The sequence below is a fragment of the Melozone crissalis genome, unplaced genomic scaffold (assembly GCF_028551555.1).
Source record: "Melozone crissalis strain CALT ecotype California unplaced genomic scaffold, PUWL_Pcris_2 ptg000187l_1, whole genome shotgun sequence".
NCBI classification, from domain to species: Eukaryota; Metazoa; Chordata; class Aves; order Passeriformes; family Passerellidae; genus Melozone; species Melozone crissalis.
Window position 1 is genome coordinate 506,094 of NW_026535952.1, and position 17,250 is coordinate 523,343.

The 17,250-nt window shown below is 54.8% G+C and overlaps 1 protein-coding gene across 8 annotated transcripts in view; it reads left to right on the forward strand.

Moving 5' to 3' along the window:
* The window catches only part of STIM1 (stromal interaction molecule 1), a 73,168-nt gene that overhangs the window by 15,775 nt on the left and 40,143 nt on the right, over positions 1-17,250 (forward strand). For all 8 annotated transcript variants that reach the window (XM_054293756.1, XM_054293758.1, XM_054293760.1 and 5 more), the window contains exons 2-3: positions 9,501-9,631; positions 16,112-16,226. In XM_054293756.1, coding sequence (XP_054149731.1) covers positions 9,501-9,631; positions 16,112-16,226 — 246 coding nt within the window. The remainder of the gene's footprint in view (positions 1-9,500; positions 9,632-16,111; positions 16,227-17,250) is intronic.

Genomic DNA, 17,250 nt, shown 5'->3' on the forward strand with positions numbered 1-17,250 from the left:
GCAGAAGTCTAGAATTCAGGAACACCTGCCTTGTAGCAGCACGTTTGGGATCAGTGCTGTTTGCCCATCCCATCCAGGGGAGATTTTTTTCTACCTGAGGGAGTGGCTGGGGCTGGGCCTGGAGGGGTTTAGGTTGGGTTTTAGGGACAGGTTCTTGCCCAGAGGGTGCTGGCACTGCCCAGGCTGCCCAGGGAATGGGCACGGCCCCGAGGCTGCCACAGCTCCAGCAGCCTTTGGCCAGCGCTGCCAGGGATGCCCAGGCTGGGCTTGGTGGGCTCTGGGCAGGGCAGGGCTGGCACTGGGGGGTCCCTGGGGGTCCCTGCAGCTCAGGATATTCTGGGATTTTCTCATTCTCGTGGTCCTGATGTAACCCAAAGTGCTCGTGTCTGGCTGGCAAGGAAGGGAAAATACTTTCAAACTGCTGCTTTCCTAATGTGAATGATCTTTCCCTGCTAGAACAGGGATTTATATTAATTTGTGCTGCTGGTGCTGCCCCTAAATTGCTGCTTTTCACACTCTGCCACCCCGTGTGCTGTGTGGTGTTCCCTAGCAGTGACTGGGCATGGGGAAAGGAGGTACTTGGGATTTGGGTTGATTTTTTATAGTGACACTTAGTGGAAAAAAGATGAGTGGGGTTTTGTGGGAAGAGTCTTTCTCCTCCCCATGTGTGAGTGGAGGTCAGGGTTCCCCTTGGGGAGCAGTGTGGCCACTCTGCTGCAGCCTGTCCTGCAGGGAGATGTTCCTTTCTTCCCCATGTACCTCTAACCCCTTGTCCTGCCATGTCGCTGAGCTTGTCCCATGTGGGATCTGGTGGCATTCCATTGCTGAGGCACTGCACAGGCTGTGCCTGGCACATCCAGGATCTTGTTCTTCTTTTGGGATTCCCACTGTGGCCATTTGTGCCTGGAACTGAGCAGGTCTGTGAGCACCAAGAATAACAGAACTTGGCTTTCTTGTGGACTTGTGTTATTCACAAGCTCCTTCCTTCCTCCTCCTCCTCCTCCTTTCCTCTGCCTTCTTCCCGTGCCTTTGGCTTTCTCCTGCTCCGTGTGTGCCAGGATCCACATCTGCCTTGGGCCCCCCTTTGCTGCTGTCCTGATCCTTGTGGGAAGGGAATTATGCAGGAGAGCGGCTTTGCTGGAGTTTGGAGAAGTAGAGGATAACGGGATCACTGGGAAGGGTTTTCATTCCCAAAGAAGTCAAGGTGATGGCTGCAGGCTGTTGTTGAGGTTGGATAATTGAGGTTAGGGATTTCCTGTGGGATGAGCTGCAGCAATCTGGGGACAGGCAGCACCTTGCCCTCCTGGAATCCTGTTCTTCAATGGAAGGGAAGGGCTTTGCTGGGAAAGGCACGAGCTGGCTGCAGCAGTGTGGGTGGCTTGGGAGCAGCTCGTTCCTTCTGGCTGGAGGAAAAGCAGATTGTGCAGCGTGTGCCATGGCCAAGGCAGGGGCTGTTGTCACCCTGTGTCCTGCTCTGCAGGGCTCCTGTGAACATGAGAATCATCAGTTCTTGGGGAGACACAGGAGGGATAAATAAGGCTGGAATTGGGAGAAGCTGTCCTTGTACGGCAGTGTGGGAATGGCGCTGCTGCCCTGGGATTGACTATGCAGAGCGTGTCTGGGAAGGGAGCAGGGCAGTCCTTGGGGCCTGGGCTGCTGGGGAGGAGGAGGAAGAGGCCAGGAAATGCAGGCAAGAGCTCCCCTGAAGGTCCACATTGCTCCTGGGGCCCTGGGCTCCCTCAGCCATCCTGTGAGGCTGTGATGGTGAGACAGAACTGGGCTGTGAGCCTGGATTTGGGGTCAGCTCTGAGCTCTCCATCCCGGGCCTCCTGCTTGGGAAGGACATGGAGCTGTGGGAACAACTCCAGAGGAGGCCACGGAGGGGCTCCAAGAGCTGGAGCCAGGCTGGGAGAGCTGGGGGTGCTCACCTGGAGAGGAGAAGCTGCAGGGAGAGCTCAGAGCCCCTGGCAGGGCCTGCAGGGGCTCCAGCAGAGCTGCAGAGGGGCTGGGGACAAGGCCTGCAGGGACAGCACCCAGGGAATGGCTGCCAGTGCCAGAGGGCAGGGCTGGGTGGGATCTTGGCAGTGAGGAATTGTTCCCTGGCAGGGTGGGCAGGCCCTGGCACAGGGTGCCCAGAGCAGCTGGGGCTGCCCCTGCATCCCTGGCAGTGCCCAAGGCCAGGCTGGGCACTGGGGACAGTGGGAGGTGTCCCTGCCATGGCAGGGGTGGCACTGCGTGGGCTGTGAGGTCCCTCCCAGCATGAGCCTTTCTGCCATTCCGTGGTTTCTCAGTAAATCCTGACAGCAAGAGAGCAATTCTGTACTTCTGTTACCTTGTCAGAGCTACCACAGTTTTTGTTTCTGTTTCTTGAGCTCTTCCTGCTCCAGGTGTTCTTGGCCCAGGGCTGTCCTTGGAATGCTGGCCTTGGGCAGGCAGTGCTGCAGGGATGGATCTCCTGGCTCAGGGGTGGCGGGGTGGAACAGCAGCAATGGTGGTGTGGGTTTTTCTTTGATTTCTAAGCTTTCTTTGGCATCTTCAGTTTTTCAGGCAGGGATGACTCACTCATCCATTATGTGGTTTCCTGACTTTCAGATTTCTCTTTCACTCCATGATTATGGCTTTGGATCCCAGCGTGCAGCAGCCGGTGCTGGGTGCCGTGGGCTGGGGCTGCCTGGAGCGGTGACTCACGGCTGGCACGGGGCTCAGGGGGACTTGGATTCCTTCCCACTCCTCACTGGGAGCCTGTCAGAGTACCCTGAACAGCAGCTCTGGCTGCCCCTGGATCCCTGCAAGTGTCCAAGGCCACCCTGGATGGGGCTGGGAGCAGCCTGGGACAGTGGAAGGTGTCCCCGCCCATGGCAGTGGGTGAGACTCAATGATTGTTGAGGTTCTTCCCAACCCAAACCGTTTGGGGATTCTGTGAAAGTCACTGGAGAGCTGGTGAGGGCCGTGGGATAATCCTGTCTCTCTGCAGAGTGGGAATGTTGATCCTGGGTCCCTGCGATTGTGCAGTCCCGTGGATTCCTCTGGTGCCCAGCACTGCCAGGGCTCTGCAGAGCATTCCCAACACATGGAATCACAGAATCCTACAGTGGTTTGAGCTGGAAGGAACCACAAAGCCCATCTGCTGCCACCCCCTGCCATGGGCAGGACACCTTCCACTCTCCCAGGTTGCTCCAAAGCCCATCCTTGGGCACTTGCAGGGGTCCAGGGGCAGCCACAGCTGGGCCGTCCGCTGGGCCAAGGCCTCACCACTCTCACAGGGGAAGACCTCCCCCAGGCTCCAATCTAAGTCTCCCCTCTTAGTTTAAAACCATTTTGCCATGTCCTGTTAGAGTCTGCCCATGTGAAAAGTCCCTCTCCCGTCAGTTTTGGATGGCCCTGGCTGTGGCTGCAGTTCAAATGATTCAGTTTTGTTCCACACAGTGGGGCAGGAATGTGTCAGCGCTCAGATTACGTGGTTTATGGTTATGAAGTAACCCAATCTCCAGTTATTTCAGCTCCTTTCAACTTCCCTGCCCACGGGATATTTTGGCTTCTGCTGCTCCTCAGAGAAGGCCCTGACGTGGTATTTGGAGCTGCCCGTGGGCAGAGCCGCTGTGCCTGACAGGGTGGTACCAGAACCACCTCTGTTATCTTATTTGTTCAGCCCAGGAGAAATGTCCCCCAGGCTGGGCTGAGGAAAGCACACCGAGATCCCTGCGGAAGGAAATGGGTGAAGCTGGCACTGGGAGGCCAGAGCACCCAGGCCAGGGTGCCCAGATCTGCTCTGGGGAGGTTTGGGAGCCACAGAGAGGGTGGAGTCATTCCCAAAAACTCTGCTGGACACGGGGGGGTGTTCCCAGATAGAGGGGATGGTGTGCTGGGACAGCATGGGCAGGAGGGGTGGGCACTGCCAGGACAGGCTGGGGATGGCATGGGGATTGGGATGGCATGGGGCCATGTGTTCCCACTCCGACAGAGAACAGCTTTGTTTGTTGGGGGTCGTGTGTGATTTGGGGGTGTGTGTTGTTTTAATGGGGTGGAAAGAGCGAAGCACTTAATGAAAAGTAGGGTGACAGAGTTCTGGTGGGGGGACTGGGTGGAAGCCAGGAATGAAAGGGCTGTGCTGCTGCAGCGGGAAGGGGGAGGATGTCTGGAAGCAATGGGCTGACATTAAATCAGTAAATTGGTGCATGGAGAGGATGAAAAAGGCTGATTGCACTCGGTGGTGAGAGAATTGATGGTAGTAAATAAATGCTGAGCGTGTGCCAAGGAGAGGAGCCCATTTGGGGAAGGAATTTTAAGGTTTTAATTGAGTGTAAGTTCATGACTGTACAATAACCTCCCTTTGCTGCTTAATTCCTTCCTGTGGCTCTGTTCAGCTGTGGTGGTGCACAAGGGCTCCACATCTCACAGGGCTTCCTCCTGCATGTGTGTGACCGGTGTGGCTTTGTCATGCTGATCCTCAGACAGGGGCACTCCCAGCACAGACAGCTTTGGCCCCAGGAGCTGGGTACAGCCTGGTTCCCTGGGCACTGTTAGTAAATGGTTTGTGAGCATTCAGGGTTGGCCTTTCCAGCAGAGACACCCCAGGGCGTTGGTACTTCTTTGAAAGTCTCTGGGAGATCAAACAGCCCAACCTCTGCTTGGATTTACATTTTTTCTAGACTGTTTAATCTGACTTGGGTACAAGGATTTGGTTTTTTGCATTGTGCAAGGAGCTCCCTTAGAGGGAAAAAAAGTCTCCTTGAACTCCTGCTGAAACTTCAACAGTCACTGAAGGTTGGAGCAACCTGGGGCTGGCTGGGGGTGGCACTGGATGGGCTTTAGGGTCCCTCCCAACCCCAGCCAGTGTGTGATTCCATGGAAAGCTGGCTGAGTGCAGTGAGTCCCTGCTGAGCTGTTCCAGACCCTGTTGAGCAGATAATTGAATGCTCTCCTTGGTCTGCGCTGAGCAAACTCCCCTCAGCTGCCAGGTCCTACATCCCAAAACTGCTGGGAGAGTCACTCTAGGAGTTTCCACACTAGGAGGGAGGTGGGAACATGGATGAGGTCCCTGCTGGTCATGGAACAGGCTGGTTTGGGTTGGAAGGGACCTCACAGCCACGCAGTGCCACCCCTGCCATGGCAGGGACACCTCCCACTGTCCCCAGTGTCCACCCTGGCCTTGGGCACTGCCAGGGATGCAGGGGCAGCCCCAGCCGCTCTGGGCACCCTGTGCCAGGGAACAATTCCTCGTTGCCAAGAATCCCTGATCCAGCCCTGCCCTCTGGGTCGCTGCTTGCCCAGAGCAGGACTCGGTGCCCTGGCTCTGCCCCTCCCAGGAAAGGAGTCTGCCAGGGAAAGTAGGTCAGAAGGAGCAGGAGAACGAGCATGTACTAAAATCCCGATTCTGTTTGGTAAATCCTTTTTTCTTTTTTTGACAGAAAGTATTTGTATGTGAATTTCACGTGTGGCCGAGTGTGGTCTGACAGTTGTCTCTGTAGTAAACAAGCTGTCAGTGTCAGCTTGAAGTATAGAACCCCTCTGAGGACTTTCCTGACAGTGGGAATGGCTGGATGCTCTCGTAGCTCCATCAGGCTCTGATGTTTGGGAACCAGAGCTGCAAACCCAGGATTATTGCTGTGCCCTTTGAGCCTTGCTCTGTGTGCTGCTGCTCTGAGCCTTGCAAGATGTCAGGGTTTCCAGGGTTCCCCTTGCTATTCCTTACCCCCCACAGGGAATGGAAATCTCTGGATGCATCCCTCACAGCTTAGTGCCTTCGTTAAAATTCCTGAAGTTGTCCTTGGCATTTTTTAGTTGAAACCCAGAGTTCCAGGGGAGGAACCCTGAGCACGGAAGTTCAACTGAGCCCTTGTTTACACGGGTGAAATATGTAAACAGTTCTTTTTCCCCAAATATAGGGCTTTTTTCCTTGGCTGCCCTCCCGGTGTTTATAAAAGCCAGTTATGTAAATGACAATTGTAATAATTAAGCTGCTGTTCAGTGCTGTCCCCAGGGCTGCTGCTGCTGCAGAGCTTGGAGCTGCAGGGGCTTGGGGCATTATTGGAGATAATGGGACCTCAAAGAAGGAAATCAAGGGAAATTAAACAAACAAAATCCTTGTTAGAGAGACTCTCCCATGAGAAAGGGAAGGTCTGGAATGAAGTGATGTTGCAGGGGAGCTCTGGAGATCGTCCCCTCCACCCCTCCCCAGGCAGAGCTGCTGGTCCAGGGCCATGTCCATGTCCTGTTGAGTTTTGGGTGGCTAATGGCTGGAGCCCCCCAAAACAAGAGTAACAAAACAAGTCTGGGTGACTTGTGCCAGCCAGAACCACCTTAAGGCACATCTTTGTCATCTGTTACAAAAGCACCCCAACTGCCTTCCATGGGAGGTGAAAGTGGCTTCAAATTGCACCGGGGAGCTTCAGGGTGGGTATTGGGAAGAATTCCTTAATGGAAGATGTTGTCCAGCCGTGGCACAGGTGCAGCCACATCCCTGGATGGATTTCACAGGTGTGGTGGCACCTGGGGACACGGTCAGTGGTGGCCTTGGCCTTGGTCCCCGTGCTGGGGAACACCTGGACTCGATGGTGTCCAAGCTTTTTCCAAGCTCGATGGCTTGGTGAAATTCCAGCTCTGCTTTAGCACTTTGGCCTCAGGGTCCTTTGATGATCTGGGTGGGGGCACCTTTGGAGTGGCAGCACGACCTTTGGTGGGGACTGCAGAGAGCCTTTGGTGGGGACAGCGAGCCCCGAGGGGTGAGGGATGGAAGGGATGGCAGGAGGGGATGGAAGGAGCAGCAGGAGGGGATGGAAGGAGCAGCAGGAGGGGATGGAAGGAGCAGCAGGAGGGGATGGAAGGGGCAAGAAGGGATGGAAGGAGCAGCAGGAGGGAGGGAAGGGGCAAGGAGGGATGGAAGGAGCAGCAGGAGGGGATGGAAGGAGCAGCAGGAGGGGATGGAAGGAGCAGCAGGAGGGGATGGAAGGGGCAAGGAGGGATGGAAGGGGCAAGGAGGGATGGAAGGAGCAGCAGGAGGGGATGGAAGGGGCAAGGAGGGATGGAAGGAGCAGCAGGAGGGAGGGAAGGGGCAAGGAGGGATGGAAGGAGCAGCAGGAGGGCTGTGAGGCCGGCCCGTGTTGGTGTGGCCCGGTGAATGGCCCATCAAGGACACCCCTTGGGAGGGACAAGGGACTCTTTGTTCTGCCCGGCGGGGCAGATGCAGCCTGTGAGTCGACGGTGGGAGATAAGGAGCAGCCTGGAGCCACCGAACAGCGGGATGGAGACAGAAGGCTCCCCGTGACTCAGAGGGCGGGGTGGGAGTGGAGGTGATGGTGCTGCTCCTCAGGAGTCACTGCCCCGCTGAGGACCAGGCACGATCAGCGGGTGTCTCTTGGGCAAGCTGCTGGACCAAAAGTCAGGGCTGGACGTTCTGGAGAGGGAGATTTACTTAAACAAAGCCAATTTCGCACTCATTTTGAGACTTTTGTTCGCTGAAGGTGTGTTGGAATAGCCTGATTGCTGTATTCCAGGCCTGCTTGGAGCAGCCTGGGGCAGTGGAAGGTGTGGATGAGCTTTAAAGGTCCCTTCCCACACAGAGGACGGTTCTATGCTATGATCTTCAGGCTTAATCTTTCATCAGTCACAGGCAAAGTGGCTGGTGCTGGTCTTTGTTCCTTCATTTGGGTATTCGTGCCCGTGGAGATAACAGGGAGAGGAAGGGAGATAACAGGGAGGGGAATGAAGAGCCCAGAGTGGCTGCTGAAAGGTTGGGACCGTTCTGTTGTCACTTCAGGGTTGTCTGCTGATTAAATCACTTGTGCCCCATATTCAGGCTCCTTTTGGTCTTGATGAAAGCACCAGATTCCTCTCGGGTTTGGTTTGATTGCTGTTGATGGTGCAGTTGATTATCGGCACCTGGCAGCTCTTGAAAGCCTTGTTTTGTTGCTCTTGCTGCTGCTCTCAGTCAATCTTCATTCCTGGCATTTGTGCTGCAAATACCCGGGGGCTGTCCTTGGGGTGGCACGATCTGTCAATCCTCGACTCCCCCAATCCTTCATCCCTTCAGGTCTCTCCCTGGTTTAACCCTTGGACAGATGTGAGCCAAGGCTCAGGAGTCCCGTGGTCAGGAGGGGGTTAATCTGAATAAACCCACTTTTACAATAACATGACCTTCCCTTCCTATAATCCAAACTTTGCTACGGCGTTGCCACATTCTCCCCTGCAACAACAAGCACAGGCTCGGAACAAGATAACCATGTCATATTTTGGGAGATATCGTTTAGCCTGGCTTCATTTTTCCTTCTGGAGTCGTGTCCAAGGGCAGCATAAACACAGAGACCATCTCGTGTCCTTGCTCGCTGCCTCGGAGATAACGGGAGCAGCCAGCACAGAAAGGCCCAGCCAAAGCTCTGAGCCACCAGAGAGCTCTGGCAGGGGAGGAGAGGAGCCCCAGATCTCCCCAAATCAGCCCCAGGGTGTGCAGTGTTCTTCCGAGGTCCATGTGGTTCTGGGTGTCCCTTCAGGAGCGGCCTGGGGCAGCAGAGAGCCCTGGGGAAGGGCCCCAGTTCACTCACTGGTTTGGTCCCCAGCTCACAGCACTGCTGGCACCCCTGGCCACATGGGCAGACCTGAGTTAGCAGGGAGTGAACTCCCCGAGGTTTGGGAGCAGCAGGGCACCAGCCCTGCCTCTGCAGGAGGCTGCATCATTGTCCGGGCCCTCTTGTCAGTGGGAAGCCATTCCCTTGTCCCCAGTCCCTCTCCAGCTCTCCTGGAGCCCCTTTAGCCCTGGCAGGGGCTCTCAGGTATCTCCTCTCCAGGTGAGCACCCCCAGCTCTCCCAGCCCCTGCCGCACCTTGCACTTGGCCCTGCTGAACTCCATGGCCTTGGCATGGTCCCAGCTCTCCAGCCTGCCCAGGTCCCTGAGGATTGCCCATCCCTGGGTCTCTGTCACCACCTGGCAGTGCCATGGAAGGGCTGGATCAGCCCTGTTTGGTGCTTGCGTGGACTCGGGCACACAGCAAAACATCAAGTGTTAGTCTTAGAAAGTAGAAAATTATGTGAAAAGCAGCCAGAAGAGCCCGTTCGATAATCAGGAAGAGGGAAGGGTTTTAATTGCCATGTTTTATAAACACGCAGCTCTTCCTCCCCAAACGCCCTGACTGCTCTTGGTGCCAACACCAGCAGCCTCCAAGGGAGACGTGGAGCTGGGGCTGTGGGCAGGAGCCAGCCCCTGCTGGGAGAGTGGAGGGTTGGGGTGAGAGGAACACCTGCCCTGCCCTGCTGGGGCTGTGGGCAGGGGGCAGCCCGTGCTGGGAGAGCTGCCCTGGTGGAGTGTGGAGGGCTGGGGTGAGAGGAACCCCTGCCCTGCTCTGCTGGAGCCAGGCTCCATGCCCGGCCAGCTGCAGGGACCCACCAGGGGATTGCTGCTGCCTCAGGGGGTCGGTGCTGCCGCCTGAGGGGTCGGTGCTGCCGCCTGAGGGGTCGGTGCTGCCTCAGGGGCCGGTTCTGCTGCCTGATGTGCTGCTGTTGCCCCACAGAGTTCTGCCGCATCGACAAGGCCCTGTGCCACGATGAGGACGAGCAGCTGAGCTTCGAGGCCGTGCGCAACATCCACAAACAGATGGACGACGACGCCAACGGCAACGTGGACGTGGAGGAGAGCGACGAGGTTGGTGCAGGGCTAAGCTGTGCCCGGTGGGGCCTTGAGCAGCTGGAACAGGGGTTACATGGAGTTATGGGCAGCAAAGAGGGTATTTATTGAAGAGACTTCAAAGGCCACACCCTGGCAGGACCGCAGCCACAGTCCTGGCTCTGCCCAAGCGGCTCCAAGATGGAAGCAAAAGAGCTTGGTCATGAGATGTCACATTTTTATAAGTTTTAGTCCATTTGCATACAGGAGCTAACTGTCCAACTAATAGCTTCAAATGATGAAGTTTCATCCTCCTTGCTCGCTTGCCCACCCTCATCTTTTTATGTTGTTTGTGCTTTGGGCCTGAAGTTAGAAGAGATTGTCCTTGAGTCTCCAGCTGGAATAGGATGGTTTTGTCTTCCCCACCCTGTGAAAAGATCCTAGTAACACTTAATATAAAGGTAAAATCTGCACACCAAAACAGAACAGAGAAACCTAAAACCCAAGGTATCACCAGGGCCTTGTCCAGCCCAGTGCTGGGCCTGCTCTCACAGTGAGGCTGCACTTGGGCTTGGTGCCTCTTCCTCAGCACAGAGGAAGCCACGTGTCACCTTGAGATGATCCAGGGGATGTCTCAGCACTGTCACCAGTGCTGGCTGGGGCTTCTCCTCCCTGCTGGGGGTTTGTAGTCACTTCATTGTTGTCAGAGCAGCTGTGGGTGTCCTATCCCTAAAAATGTCCAAGGCCAGGTTGGATGAGGCTTGGAGCAACCTGGGATAGTGGAAGGTGTCCCTGCCCATGGCAGGGGATGGAATTAAATGAGCTCTAATGTCCCTCCCAACCCAAACCATTCCATGATTTTATGTTTACTGCATTCTTGCGGCAGCCAACTAAAGCAGTTTCAGTCCGTGTGTGCTCACTGCTAAAAAAGGAGCAGCTTTTTGTTGTGTTAGCCTTAGAGATTTTAGCTGATAAAAGATTGAAGAGAAAGGAAGTTGTTGTTCTTTGTTTACACAAGCAGCGATGGAAACAAGAGTCTGCAGGAAAAGGGAAAGCTCTTTGTTTGCAGTGTTGCCTCAGTTGTGGTGGGTGCTCGTTGGAGGTGAGGAATTCTGTCTTGTAGGGAGGACTGGCAGCTAAACAGGAAAGGCAGAGTGTTGGAAGCAGAAAGAAGCACGTGGGTGCAGGGATGTGCTGCCACTCAGGGGTAGCTCTGCAGTCCCAGGTGACAGAACCCCAGACTGCTTTGGGCTGGAAGAGACCTTAAATCCACCCAGTGCCACCCCTGCCATGGCAGGGACACCTCCCACTGCCCCAGGCTGCTCCAGCCCCAGTGTCCAGGGATCCAGGGGCAGCCCCAGCTGCTCTTGCAAGCCCAGCCATCCCAGTGTCCCTCTGGAGCAGTGGCAGTCCCCAGGGACACGGCACAGGCCCTGGTGCCAGCAGCTGCTGGTTTTGGGTGGCTGTTCCCAGCTGGCAGGGCTGTTCCCTCTGCCTCAATCCCACTTGACTGAGTAATGAAAACAATTGAAAGGCTTCCAGTTGCATGTCCTCCACCTCTTGAGGTGTTTCCCTGGAGGCAGCTCCCTGGCCTGGGTGGCTCAGCCTCTCCCAGGGACTGGGGCAGCCTCGGGCAGCCCAGCTCAGCCCAAGTGTGCTGTTCCCTGGCATTAAATTAGGAATAATTCTCGTGTCCTTAGGGCTGGGCTGAGCTGGCAGTATTATGTCTCTGAGCAAATCTTGCCCCTGCTCTCACTGGAGTCATTGGGAGCCCCTGGTACAAACCCTGCTGGGAACGTGTGCTCAGAGCCTTGGCACAGGGACACTGCCAGGGTGGGAGGATTCAGTGGGATTTTCCAGGAGGCTGCAGAATCAGTGCCTTGGTGCTCCTACAGGCACTCCCCAAACCCCTCTGAGCCCTGCAGGGCTGCTCCTGCTCCCACACCTCTGCTCTGCTTTCAGCACAGAACAGGCCTGGAAAAGGATCTGGAGCACCAGGAGAGGCTGAGAGGGGGCTGAGGCTGGAGCAAAGGGGGCTCAGGGGCCCTTGTGGCTCTGCACAAGGCCCTGCCAGGAGGGCACAGCCGGGGGGGTCGGGCTCTGCTGCCAGGGAACAGGGACAGGAGCAGAGGGAGCGGCCTTAATTGAGCCAGGGGAGTTCAGCTTGGACACTGGGAAAATTCCTCCTGGAAAGGGCTGTCCAGCCTGAGTGGGGCACAGGGGCACAATCCCAATCCCTTTCCTGCTGCCCACCCTGTGGGATCAGCCCAGGGCACAGGGATTTAATCCCAATCCCCTTCCTGCTGCCCACGCTGTGGGATCAGCCCAGGGCACAGGGATTGCAGGTCCCAGTGCTCATGGCCAGGGCCTGTGCAGCTTCTCCCACCAATCCCCAGCTCCTTCTCCCAGGGCTGCTCCCAGCTCATTGTCCCCAGGCTGTGTTTGTGCTGGCATTGCCCCCAGCCAGAGCACTCAGGTTGTTGCATTTACAGTTGGACTCCATGATTTTGGAAGTCTTTTCTGACTTAGTGGTTCCCTGTCCCTGGATTCCATCCATGCAGCTGCTGCTTTACCTCTGCTAAGCTTTCATTGAAGTTGCATTAGGCTCACCTGTCAATGAGCTCTGGAGCCTCTCAGTGAGGCATTGCAGGAATTTCCCTCTCTGAGCTGGCTCTGCCGTGTTCTCCCTGTCAAGGTTATCACTGTCCCCCACATGGACCCTGCAGTCAGGTTTGACTCTGGGCTGTGGGGGGACAGCTGCTGGGGGATTATTGGGAAGAATGCAGGAGGCTCAAATTTAAACCTTTTATGGGGTTCGTGGGCTTCCAGGATGCTCTGGTTGGGAGGGACTTTTAGCCTCATCCAGCCCCACCACCTGCCATGGGCAGAGACACCTTCCATTATCCCAGGTTGCTCTAAGCCTGGTCTAGCCTGGATTGGAACACTTCCAGGGATGGGCATTTTCCTGATTGGCTGAGAACTTGATATTTTCATTTATTATTTTGGCCCCTACCCTTTGGGGGTCAGTGATGGGAGTGTTTTGTTGGGGCTGACACCCCTGCCTGGGCAGAAGGGGACACACAGACAGCACAGGTATTTTTAAAATAAATGATGGGTGGGGTTGTGTCCCACAGCTTCACGCTGTCCATACATCATCCTTGCAGTTTCAGTGAAGTTTCAGATGACATCAATGGCCTCAATTAAAGTAAAAGAACTGTCCCTCATGGGGAAATCTTCTAATTAGGGATCTATTCCTGTCTGCACGCTCACAGCAAAGGCAGCTCTGGCTCTTCGGGCTGTGGCTGCCCGGTGCCAGGGCTCTGGGATGCTGCCAGCCTGGTTTCCTCAGGAAACAAGGTTTGTGTTGCTGCCCAGCTCCTCCCAGAGCCGGGTCCCGCTGCCTGGGCTCGCTGGCTGGGGAAGGCCTTGGAGCCAGGAGCTTTGTGTCCCTCTGGGGCAGCTGCTGGGGTTGGGGAGCACAGGGAGCTGCCAGCACGTGCCTGGGTCCGGCCCTTGGCTGGGCTCAGCAGGAGCTGGTGCTAGGGAAGGAGGGTGGCACACATCCAGGGCTGTGGGAGGGATGGGAAGCCTTGAAAAATCACTCCAGTAGCTGCAGTTTCTGCAGATAAAAAAACCACAGAACAGAGTTCAAGGGGAGGTTGGACAAGGCTCTCAGGCACAAGGTGGGGTTGTTGGGGCTGTGCAGAGCCAGGACTTGGACTTGATCCCTTTGGGTCCCTCCCAACTGAGGAGATTCTGTGATTCTATGGAAAAAAAACCCTCCAGAAAATCCCATTTAGTGGATCTGCTCATTTCTGAGTGTGCCTTCAGCCAGCATGTTTGTCCCCAGTCCCTCTGCAGCTCTGCTGGAGCCCCTTCAGGCCCTGCCAGGGGCTCTGAGCTCTCCCTGCAGCTTCTCCTGTGCAGGTGAGCACCCCCAGCTCTCCAGCCTGGCTGCAGAGGGGCTCCAGCCCTGGAACAGCCCCATGGCTCCTCTGGGCTCTCTCCAGCAGCTGCAGGTCCTCCTGCTGTTGGAGGCCCCAGAGCACCAAGATCAGCATTCCCAGGCTGAGTCTTCCCACTGTGATCCCAGCTCCTCCTGGGGTTTGTACCAGTGGTTCTGGTCCTGTTGCTTTTGGCTGGTTTGACCAGGGTTTGCCTTTCCTGCACTTGGTGGGGAGACTCAGGTCTGACTGAGTTTCCTTGTGGATTCACAGCCTGGCTGAGGCTGGGGCGGTCTGGATGGGATCCCGGAGATGGTCTGTGGGACCTTGGCAATGGTCTGGCCCACCCTGTGTCCAGGGCTCAGAGCTTTGGGTGTCTCCAGGCCCGGGAGCAGTGGGATCTTTAACACTGGGAAGTGCTGCTTGTCAGTGGTTTGCAAGGAGGGCAGTGCTCTGCACAGTGCTTCGTGTGCCTGGGGTTTGCAGTATCTGGGATAGTGGAAGGTGCTCCTGTCCGTGCCAGGGTGGGACTGGGTGGACTCTAAGGTCCTTCCCAACCCAAACTAGTCTGGGACTCCATGATTTTGTCTTTTCCCCAGAAGCTACTGGTGGCAAATGTGCTTTAAGGTCTGTCTGGGCTTTGGTGGGCTCAGCCAGCTCCCCCAGCCCCATCGTGCATCCTCTCCCTGCTCATTTATCGGGACATTCCCCAGCCTGGCTCCGTCCCCTGCGCCGAGTCCTCAGGTTTGCTCTGGCCCCCATGAGCCCAAGGGAGGCTGAGGGATCACCTTTCCTTTCTGTGCTCCCGAGCTAAATATACAGAGCAGCAGCTGACTGCTGTGCTGGGAGCTGGGGCTGGAGCAGGGCCGGTGACATTGGTGGCATCGGTGACATTGGTGACATTGCCATGTTCCCACTCGGTCACGGCGGCACCCACGGGGACAGGGCTTGGCACAGCTGGAGCCCCGAGGCTCAGCCCCTGCTGAGACAGACATTTTATCTACATTCTCCCATTATCCACATTTCCCCAAATTCTCCCAGTTTCCACATTTCCCCACATTCTCCCGGTTTCCCCATTTCCCCAATTCTCCAGTTTCCACATTTCCCCACATTCTCCCAGTTTCCACATTTCCCCACGTTCTCCCATTCTCCCCACTTCCCCAATTCTCCAGTTTCCACATTTCCCCACATTCTCCCATTTTTCCCCACTTCCCCAATTCTCCAGTTTCCCCATTTCCCCAATTCTCCAGTTTCCACATTTCCCCAATTCTCCAGTTTCCACATTTCTCCAAATTCTCCCATTTTCCACATTTCCCCACATTCTCCTATTCTCCCATTCTCCCCAATTCTCCAGTTTCCCCATTTCCCCAATTCTCCAGTTTCCACATTTCCCCATATTCTCCCATTTTCCACATTTCCCCAAATTGTCCAATTTTCCACATTTCCCCAATTATCCAGTTTCCACATTTCCCCACATTCTCCAGTTTTGACATTTCCCCAATTATCCAGTTTCCCCATTTCCCCACGTTTCCCCACGTTTCCCCACGTTTCCCCACGTTTCCCCACGTTTCCCCACATTTTCCATTTTCCTGTGTTCTGGGGGGCAGGAATTGCGCTGGCAGCCTTTGGGCAGCAGGGCAGAGCCCCAGGCTGGAGCTGCCTCCCTGGCTTTGCAGGGAGCCTGGCATCTAAAGCTGCCCAGATCTCCTTTCTGCCCTGTATGATGTAAAAACACCATCTATGGCTCTGAGGTGTTTTTTGGGTGTGGGTATCATCCTGTTGGACGTGGAAGAGCCCAGGGATGAAGCTGTGTGTGTGGGGATCATGTCCTGGGGAGTGGGAATGTGGAATTATCCTTGAACTTGGTCCCACCTGTTGGGCACTGGAGTGTGAGTGGTTCTCTGTCTGCTGGTGGATTTGGGTTGGGAAGGACCTCAGAGCCCACCCAGTGCCACCCCTGCCATGGCAGGGACACCTCCCACTGTCCCCAGTGTCCAGCCTGGCCTTGGGCACTGCCAGGGATGCAGGGGCAGCCCCAGCTGCTCTGGGCCCCCACTGAGCTGGGATACATAGATTTATTTCTATTTTTCAGTGCAACTGCCTCCCCTCCTGCCCGTGGCATTTGTTCCAGCTTGGATTTGAAGGTGCAGGTCAAATCCAGTAATAATTCTTGGGTTCTTACTCCAGTGACATAAAGCTGGTTTCATTGTGCCACTTAGGTGAATTTTTGGTGTTACTATAATTCAAAGAAAAGTCTGGAATCCCAAGACTGAAGGTTCTAATTAATTATCCCTTCTCTGTATTAAAAGGAATTTATTGTATTTACTTATTGAGTACTTCCTGGCTCATCTTCCCAGGAACAGAGATTTTCAGGGGTACTGCAGGGAATATACTTATATCTGTATAAAAGATAGATGTATAAATCTAGTATATCTATTATATTTATGGGGTTTTTTTTAATTCAGATTTGCTATGACTTTCCCATCAAAACTATTACTCTTCAGAATTTTTTTATGCTCCTCATCTCCCTAAAAGATGAACCAAAGCTTAATCCTGCTGTTAATTCCTCTCCTAGTTCTTGAGGGAAGACTTGAATTACCATGACCCAGCAGTCAAGCACAGCACTTTCCATGGAGAGGACAAGCTCATCAGTGTGGAGGACCTCTGGAAGGCCTGGAAAACATCAGAAGGTAAAAAAGGGCAAAAAGCCAAGAAATCCTTTCCCAAGAGTGCCAGACAGTTTGGATTGCAGATGCCCTGGGCAGGGCGTGCATCTCAAGAGGATTGTGCTGCTTTTCCTCCCTTGTACCAGGCCTTGTGCCCTTCCAGCTCCCTTTTTGAGGTGTGGATTCCCAGGATTTCCTCAGGGTTGGTCGTTCCAAACTGTTCCTGCTGCACCTGAGGGTGGCCACCAAAGGATCAGTTCTTGTTTTGTTCCTCTGCCCTAGAAATGTGTGTAAAATACGGCCAAATTCAGGTTCTTCACACACCTAGTTCCAGATGGAATTGTAATGGAGTGATTTATCCTAAATATTCAGTAGATATCCTAAATATTCAGTAGAGCTGCTTGGGAGCTTTTCTGCAGGTTGTGTTTTCTTTAAAAGAAATGTTTTTAACCTGAAAAGCTCCTTCACAGTGAAAAGAAGGGAGAATAAAATCCAGGAAGTGTCATAAGTACACTCCATGTGGAAATAACTTTTAGCTGTTCCAAAATGCTGTTATTTATCCCAGCACCCAGGGAGGTGGTGGGAGTTCAGCCTCTGCTGAGAAACTTCCTGAAACCTGGGAATCTTGGAACAAAGTTTAAGATTGGCAAGTGCTTCCCCAGTGCTTTCACACTGAATTCCACAGAAATCATTAATCCAGTTTTTTTTCAGTGCTCCTCATCTCTAAAAGAGGAGTTCTGTGTATGTCCATCCCTGAAATAATGGATGTTAATCTTCTAATCAGTTCACCAGCCACAGAAATTTCAGTTTCTCATTGGTGTCCTGTTGGTGTTTGACTTTTCTGTATTAGCCCTTAAATTCCTGTGGGGGGATGTGCTCTGTGTTTCAGAGCTGTGGGTGCAGCTGCAGGGAGTGCAGCAGCCCCTCCCATTCCCAGGAGCTCTGAGTGAGGGGCAGCATCTGCAGCAGGGATTGGAAACAGTGGAGAGGAGAAGCTGCAGGGAGAGCTCCGAGCCCCTGGCAGGGCCTGCAGGGGCTCCAGCAGAGC